Here is a 9,355-nt window from a genome sequence, read left to right as displayed (position 1 = left end):
AGCTCCGGCCTATGAGGTTGGGGGAGGGAGATTTTCGTTCCATAACTGCTGTACCCATAGCGAACAGTTGTGGTACTCGTCCGTCTCCTAGATGTATATACAGTGCTTTCCATAAAGAACATTTGTATTTCCTTTATTCCAGAAAGCAATTTTAAGGGAATTAACACAGTTTATGAAAGATTAGCAGAACCAGATGACACAGCATGTTAATGGGGTTAAATGTACTGCAAAAAAGCCAAACCTCACACTTGGTGGCATTAAACAGACTTATCTCAGAAACAGAGCATACAAACTGTTTCTTGCAACTTATAAGTACTGGAAACTATTTGGTGTCTCTTCTTATTCGTAAAAAAATATCTCTGGCAAGAACAAGCCACCCCTAATCCGCTTAACCACCATTTCTTGCTCCTCTTTCCTGTTTGGAAATTTCAAAGGACGAGACGCCTTATGGGCGTCACAGGAACTACAATGCTCATCTCCCCTCAGAACTATTTTCTGCAGGTTGGGACATCGCTGCAACATTGATCTTATAAACGTAAACTGGTGTTCAAGTGATTTAAACCCAGCGAATTCTAGCTCTTTCAGAAGCTTGTTCTCGGAGCTGCTGTCCAGGTGCCTTTCCCACCGAGGAGTACTTCTGGTAAGGAAGGAAGCGGGTCTGGCCTCACCAACATCACATACATGTTCCCATACCTGCATTTGTGTGACAGATGCATTACATATGTCACTGGTATCAAGTTTTGAACAGCTTACACTAATTTGTGAAAAACTAAAGCTCCAAATGTGGACAAGAAAAGAAATACAGACAAAGACATTACCTCAATGTGCAACATTTCGACAGATGGTGCTGCTACAAGAAAGGCTGTTGTCCATAAAATGTCAAATTCAACAAATATACCACGTAAGAACAGCTTCCTTAGGTTGCGGAATGCGGTGCAGAGTTCCTCCATTTCAGGTTGCAACCAAAGCTGATCACAACATTAAATAAATAAATAAACAAACAAAATAACAATGAATAGTTTGCAAGGACATCAATGAGATTATTAAGGAATAAAGGCATCCATGATATAACTTTCATAAATGTTGTGACATGACAAATACCAAATGATGTACTCCCTGCGATCCATGATAAGTGCCACAGTTTTGAAATAAGGTTGAACTATTCTTAGTTCAAAAATGCGACCCTTATATTGGATCGGAGGGAGTACCATTTAGCAAAACTAAAATAGCACTGCCGTTTTCTCCTTGAAATCCAATGTGACAGGCATACAGATTACCAAAAAATGCATAGTTAGCGAAAATGAAGTAGTACTTACGTTTTCCCCTTGGAAATCCAATGTGAGAGTATGTATACTTGTTACTCCATATAGAAGCTTACTTAATCTAAATTCGCGTTGATCGCAATTTGAACCACATGAGAGCTCTAAGTCCCAAAGAGATGGGACAAAACCAAAGGTCACCGGGGCATACTCAGGTACCCAGGTCTCACATAAGAACTTCTCCAATTTCGGGAGGCAGACCAGGTCAATTCTCACAAAGCGGCACTTATCGATTTCTAGGACACAAAGTTTTGAGTCTGGTGCATCAATCTTAAAGAGAGAGAAGGAACCAACATCACAACGAAAGAGGCTTAGATGCTTCAGTTGCTTGCAGCAGTCAAGCAGCACATGGTGCATGTCCAATTTCTCAAAGTCTACATTCTTTAGAGAGAGCTTTGTGAGGCAGTGGAGCACACTAGGGTAGGCACTGAAAAAAGAATCTATTTCTTGAGCACGCTGTTGCATCTCTTCCTCGCTACGGTCAAGAGGCTATGTCTCATCAAGAACGCCGAGATCCAGATCTTTCAACAAACCACTGTCGATTGCATCACCTATCAGGTGACCAACTTCACACAGGAAAGGATTGATCAAATAGAGGTTAAGATGCAAACTTGAGATAGTGAATTCTCTCTGTTGTTTATTCAAGAAACTCCTGGTTGCTTTGGTCAAAGAGGCCATGGCTTGCTCCATATCATTTTCCTCAATAGGCTCAGCGCAAGTAGGAAATCCTGGACATCGATGCTGAGTTCAGGCAGCAACCAAGGCAGATGCCTCCACCGTGTAGAGAGCACACTTGTCCTTGTAGCAACAAGTGAAGTGACTCTCCCCAAGATGGTCAGTAAAATATCATCAGTGAAAGTGCTGAGCCTATCTTCTTCCTCGTCCAGTTGCTGCAACATAAATCAAGGAACCATATTATTTAGCTGCCACATAAATCAAGGTTGACGTACATGTGCTATTCTCATCATTGCCAACAAAAGTATATATGGCCAGGTTCATAGTTAATCACGGCAGCATGGCGGAACTTTGAACCCCAAATCTGGGCATATATAGTTTTTGGCTCTGGTTATTCACTTCACTCTGACAAAACCACGACAAAACAACTTATATAAAAGCATAAACGATTCAACATGTACATGGCTGCTACAATAACGGTTAAGAGTTTATACAGTGTTAGATTAAGAAGAAAGAGGCATGGCGATGGAGTAGAGAGGGAGAATCGGACTGCAGCTCGCCGATTATTCCGTAATTTATTTACTCTTACTTATATATCATTTTTTTAAACGATAAGTTATCCGTACACGGGAGCAAAGCACTCCGGAGGAGTAATCCGAGTGCTGCTGCTATTGAGCCGGTTACATAAAAAGATTGAAACAGATTGATAAACAGCAGTACTCCTCCCATGAAGAAGAAGAGGGCAATGCCAATGCGGATAGAGAGACCTTGAAATTCAATTCAAATTCACCCTCGCGTGCACTGGTGTGGACTGGAAATTTAAAGAGCTGGCGCGCTGTCTACTGACCCTGAAACTCATGACTGGCTTTGCGGAGAAGGAGAAGAAGAGGGCGGCGGGCGTGGTCTGGGCACTCACCTCTGACAACGGACGGACGGACCCTAGCGAGATTTTTTATTATCTCTCTCTCTCTAGCGTCCCTGAATGATACTCCCCGGCGTATATTGGGCCAATTTTGGGCGGATACTTTGTTGATTTTTCCTTTAAAAAACGAGTCTATTTACACCGACGTCCGACCGAGAGACCGACGGTGACCGCTAGAACAGAGCAGCGCGGGCGCCGGGACGACACGACGACTGCCACGCTAGAACTGAGGCAGAGGCAGAATGATTTATCTGTTTCTCTTTTGCGGGGAGAAGAGAGTGATCGATAAATTAAGACCAACGCGTCAAGAATGACGAGGTGTGGGGTGACGAGCCATGGAAACTCTCGGAACAGAACAACAAGGCCCGTCCTCCTGTTTGCTTTCGATTCGCCAAGACTTTTTTTTTTTTTTTTTTGAGAATCATGCGGGAGGCCACGAGCTGTCGCGCAATGAGGGCGGGCCCAATAGCCCACGCTCTTTGGCGAGGAACAGAAAATGTGAGCCCTACCTCAAAAATAAAATAAAATTGTGAGCCCGTTTCCTGGAAAGAACGGTTTCAAAACCTTTTGCTTTTATGCTAGGAAAGGTTTTAAAACCTGCGACCTGGCTTCTCTGACAGATTTTAAATTTCATATATTTAAAATAAATAAGTCTGTGGATTTAGAATAATGTTTCTGAATTCAAAATATGGTTGTGCATTTAATCGATGTTAAAAAAAATCAAAAAAAGCCTCGTTATTATCGGTGTCTCCGTGATGAACAACCACGACTTTCACCTCAATGGTTCTGTCGCTTGTGCATGAGCATGAGAAACATGAGACTAGTGCCGGAGCGTCACAAGCACCCAAGAGGGGGGGGGGGGTCAAATTCAAAATATGCATTAAAAAATGCGCAATCAAGTTTACGTGGGTATGCCAATCGGAATCTAAAGCACCACGCTTACATGGAAATCAAAATTTTATGAACATCTCAAAATCAGTTTTCTTTAACTAAATTTGAATCTTTGCTTCTTCAGTCCATAAGTTGTTCGGGAATAGTTTATTGTTCACCCATTCAATTAATATGTAGTGCATTGTGCCGTGTAGATGCAATGCAGATGCAACACCGCAACATCATGACGAGAAAAGGTACAAATAGCAGCACATGTACAGATGAAACAACAAACCGTGAGTGCTGATAGTTGGCGCTCAGCACGACATGCGCATCTAGATGACATGAAAGGCATTAGCAACAGTGACATGCAAATGCAGTGGCAAATAACCGGTGCATTGGCGGTGCATTGTCAATCAAAACCAGACGGAGTAGCAGAGAAAGGGAGAGTGAGATTGGGGTGTTGGGGCTTGGGAAGAAGACCTATAGATCGCTACTGAGGCGAGTCAGGAAGAGAGACGCATTTTCTATCGATTTGGTGAAGGGAGAGATGAGCATGAGAGGGTGGGAGGTGCATTCGTGCATTGGGCTAGAGAGGAAAATTGTCTATTCATGTGGTGGATCAAGATTCTTAGTGGTAGTAAAAAATTGCTTTTGGAAGGGGGGCCGTGGCCCCCTTTGGCCTCCCCGAGGCTCTGCCAGTGCATGAGAGGTGCCTCCGAGAGTGCCTTCAATCTTGACTTATCCTAACAATGATCATCGGTAAATAAAAAGGAAAAAAATGCGGAAAGAAAACCGAAAGAACCGGCAAAGAAAAAACAAAAGAAAAAAATCTAGGGAAAAAACTACAGAGCCATGATGCTGGTGTCCGTTCATTCAACAACCATTGTCTTGTTTTGAGAGGCCCACAAATACCGTTTATGTATGATTTGATATGAATGCATTCTATCATTCACTACGAGCGAAGAATGTGAGATTCCGCTCACGGGCATGTAGTTGTCGACCTGCCTTGAAGGGCTTCAGAGGTCTTTTTTTACCGGATTTGGATGGCATGTTGCACGGTGCTCAAATTTGGTTGTCTAGGCCCATGACTACCATGGGAAATGACAGTGTCCCTTTGGAAAACTTATAGTTTTGTCAGAATCGACATGTTGTATAAATTTTATCCAAAGCATTTACACGATAAGATCAGTGGATCACACAAGAAGATAATAACCAACAAACAACTCACTGACAACAGGAGATCACTAACATCAAAACTATCATTTTGCCAACATGTCACACATAATATTTGCAAGAGTAACCGTCATTTCGACATGTACACAAAGTATGAAATATCACAAACACAAAAAAAAGAATCAGTGCCACGAGGGACAGAGCCAAGAATGACTAGGGGGGGGGGGGGGGGCAAGTATAAGTTACTAAGCCTTGGAAGGGGAAAGTATAAGTTCTATGATGTTGTACACATAAAGTGTTGGAGAACGTTGCATGGGAAGCAAAAAAATTCCTACGCACACGAAGACGTATCATGGTGATGTCCATCTACGAGAGGAGATTTGGATCTACGTACCCTTGTAGATCGCACAGCAGGAAGCGTTAAGAAACGCGGTTGATGTAGTGAAACGTCTTCACGTTCCTCGAACCGTCCCGCGATTCGTTCCGATCTAGCGCCGAACGGACGACACCTCCGCGTTCAGCACACGTACAACTCGACGATGACATCGGCCTTCTTGATCCAGCAAGCAAGACGGAGAAGTAGATGAGTTCTCCGGCAGCCTGACGGCGCTCCGGTGATGGTGATGATCTACTCCTGCAGGGCTCCGCCCAAGCTCCGCAGAAATCCGATCTAGAGGTAAAACTACGTGGTATAGGTTTGAGTTGCACGTGGCAAAGTTGTGTCTCAAATCAGCCCTAAACCCCCAATATATATAGGAGCTCACTATTAGAATCTGGTAATTTGCCATCAGCCAGTTCTTTGCCGCCTGCTGGCTGATGGCAAAGAACCTCTTTGTCGTCAGCTAACATCAAGCAGATGGTAAAGGGCAGACTGTTGGCAAACAAACTATTTGCCATTGGCCAGTCCTTTGCCGTCTGTCAGCGGACGACAAAGAGACCTAGGACAGACGGCAAAGAGGACAGATGGGTCCCAGCAGTCATTAGGCCTGCCAGGTCCGACAGAAGGGTCTCTTTGCCATCTGGGGGGCCTTTGCCGTTCGTCATGGGGCTCTTTGCCGTCCGGGGGCAAACGGCAAAGGGGACGAGACTATAAGGGTCGTCCCCCCTCCCCTCGCTCCACTACCCCCACTCCCCCACTATTGTCTCTCTCTCCACCGCGTCGCGCCTCGCTCCAGCACCACCGGCGGCCGGCCAACCCTCCACCGCCCCCGGTGCCGCCCCCTCCCCTCACCCGCCCCCCGGCGTCGCCCCCTTCCCTCACCGGCCCCCGGCGCCGCCGCTCCTCTCACTGGCCTGCAGCTTGCGTTCATTGACTGGAGTGTAGTTTACTGTACTCGCATGTGTAACGTTCCAGCTCATGAGCTAGCGGTTTTGGGTTGGGTACGAGAGGTGTGTATGGCTGGGTAGCCTTCCAAACACTGTAACCGTTGCACTGACCGCCGACTTGTCGGTCCGAGGTGATTAATGGAATGCCAGGTGTTCCAGTTCAAAAAAAAGTGCAAGTGGCACGGAACCGAACAACAATCTTCCAGTTTCCATACATACGTATATACTTCCTCCATTTTTAAATATTAGGAGATTTTACTATAGACTTCAACAAAATGAGTGAACCTCTAGTTAAAATTTATCTATATACATCCGTATGTAGTGTATATTGTAATTTTTAAAAGGACTTATATTTAAAAACGGAGAGAGTACATCCCACTCGCGGTTCAGTACAACTAAACCCTTGCATTGCACTGCTACTTTGCATTCGTCGTATGCCCCAGATAGTTAGATTAACCTCAAATATCCAGCTACCCCGGGCTACCATGGATTGCAAGATCTTTGCCATCATCATGTCTCTGGTAATTTTGGCAATCCTTCTTGTGTCTTTGGGAAATGTTCATAGAATTATATGAACCTGGCCAAGGATCCGTATTGCATCACCATTTACATATGTGGTTCCGCGAGACTCCCGTCTGCAATTGTGTCGACTGCCACACTACTTCAACAAAATTACAACGGGAAAAAGAAATCGTGGAGCCTCAAACCTAGGCCGCGTTCGGTAAACCCTCCAGCTCCGTAAAATACAGGAGTAGACGGAGCGGCACTTTTACAACTCTCAAAAAATACGTTGTGTCGCCCGCTCCGCTCCAGCCACTCCACGAGCGGAGAGCTGCCGAACAGGGCCATAGTGTCATGTGGATGGGTAGACAACAGTTTAGCACTACAAAAGTGATCTGATGCCAGCAACATTTATCACTGCTCTTTGTTCCATCTCCCTCATCCAAACATTTCACATTGATGCATGTAATTAGCATTGACACTTGCACAAGCGAAATATATAGATAAGAAGGTACTATAATTCACCATATGATCCATAGCACAATCATCACATATAAGAAAGCATCACACATCACATGGAATACAAGAGATGCAATAATCACCACGTCTAGACATCCATGATGAGAATTTGCACATAAGCAAACACGCTTGATCAACATCGGCTTCAAACTAGTCGCTGTTTAGTTCAGCGTGTATGTAAAACGTTTTGTGGATATTTAAGTAGTAAAAGGATACTATACCCATGAAGTTACAAATACGCGATTGGGCTCATCAAGCGATTGTAAACTACATTGAACTTGGACAAGGACATGAGCTCCTCGGGGGAAGAGGGAATCAATCCACTCACATATCACTATCCTCCAGTTACTACTTTGTTGTTCCCAGATACGACATGGTTGCCCCCTGATACAACATTGTTGCTCCCTGTCACAACATTGTTTCTCCCGGATACAACATTGTTGCTCCCATACACAACATGGTTTCTCTCAGTTACGACATTGCCGCTACCAGATACGGCATTGTTGCTCCCAGTTACGACATTGTCGTTCCCAGATAGAATTGTGTTGTCATTCCCGGATACAACATTGTTGCTTCCAGATCTGATAGTGTTGCGGCTCCCAGATATGACATTTGGTTGTTGGCCGAGTATGCGTCTATTACCCTTCACATACAATGGCATGTTGGTGGAAACCATACCCGGTGAGTGCCCCACAGTGGCGACGAGGCCCTTGAGACGTGTCAAACGCTTAGGTACCTTGCCAACCAATGAATTATTTGAGAGATCCAATAAGCGAAGGTGGTCAAGCTCACCAATCCACGACGGGATGGTGCCGACCAATCTGTTGTTGGCAAGGCTGAGTGACTTGAGATCACCACAATCCGCGAGGCTAAGTGGAAGCGACCCACTCAGGTAGTTTGAAGTGAAGTCAACCGAAGAAAGAAGTGGCATGCCGGAGAAGTTGACACGAGCAATCGGACCAGACAAAGAGTTATTGCAGAGATTGAGCTCACGAAGAGATGACAAGGATGACAAGGACGGTGGCAGCAATCCTGAGAAGCCATTGGAGTGTGCAGCCAAATGCTCCATCGACTTGAGGTTGTGGAACACGTTGTCTGGGAGTTGGCCGGAGAAGCGGTTGATGGACAAATCCAACAAGGTGAGGTTTTTGAGGTCGCTGAGGCGCGAGCTCAGCTGACCTACGAGGTTGTTGGATGCGAGGGAGAGCTTCCGCAGCCCAACGAGGCCGAAGAGCGCATCGGGAAGGGTGCCGGCGAAAGAGTTGGAGCTGAGGAAGAGCTCCTCCAAGCGCGCCAGGCCTGCGAGAGAGGCTCCTGGGATGGACCCTGCGAGGCCATGGCCGGGGAGCCGCAGCACGGTGACGCGGCCGTTGGCGCCATGGCAGCCCACACCTTCCCAATCGCAGCACGAGGCGCCAGACCACACCGTGCGGAGGTGGACGGCACCACCGCCTCTGAGGTTCCGGGCCAAGCCCCGCAGCGCGCGTAGGTCGTCGGGGTGGCAGGTCGCGCACGCCGCTGGCAAGAGAAACGCCAAGCAGAGCAGCAGCAGCCAGCATTTCGCCATGGAATCAGCAGCTATGTGTGCACAAACGCGAGAACTCAACAAGAAACCATTCTGGGATGCATGGGATTCGCAAGCGCTAGCTCTTGCTTGGCACAAACTGCTTGGGTGGTGCATTGTATCTTATATACACGCGTGGAAGGAAGCATGCGTTGCAAGTGGTTCAAACTTGACTTTCATGCACGGTGCTGTCAGTCGACTGAATTCATGGGTGGCCATGCGTTGCAAGGACCAGTCCGTGCCCACCGCTGTCGATTTTCATCCATGGTGCTGTATGTCGACAGAAATTTGTGGGTGGTATGCAGGCATGTACTCAAGACGGCAACTCCTGCTCCTCAACAACCCAGCTGGTCCCGTTCCGTTGTCATAGACTAGATTGGTCCTAGTCCATCATTTGTGCTGAGTAATATACTCTTTCATCGCCAGAAAAAAAGACTATCTGGGATTTTTTTTGCTCTCGGGCTTCATGGAGCCCGAAATTTT

The 9,355-nt window shown here is 46.2% G+C and overlaps 1 protein-coding gene across 1 annotated transcript; it reads right to left on the bottom strand.

Annotated features, from left to right (window-relative positions):
* Nucleotides 1-7,281: 7,281 nt before the first annotated feature.
* On the bottom strand, nt 7,282-8,964 carry LOC123399476 (phytosulfokine receptor 2-like). The gene has a single exon (XM_045093888.1). It carries the CDS (start codon nt 8,873-8,875, stop codon nt 7,643-7,645), a length of 1,233 nt encoding a protein of 410 aa, XP_044949823.1. The 5' UTR covers nt 8,876-8,964; the 3' UTR covers nt 7,282-7,642.
* Between the last annotated feature and the right edge of the window lie 391 nt (nt 8,965-9,355).

The sequence above is a fragment of the Hordeum vulgare genome, chromosome 5H (assembly GCF_904849725.1).
Source record: "Hordeum vulgare subsp. vulgare chromosome 5H, MorexV3_pseudomolecules_assembly, whole genome shotgun sequence".
Classification (NCBI taxonomy): Eukaryota; Viridiplantae; Streptophyta; class Magnoliopsida; order Poales; family Poaceae; genus Hordeum; species Hordeum vulgare.
Note: the sequence above shows the minus strand (reverse complement) of the source record. Positions and strands in the feature narration are given on the sequence as shown.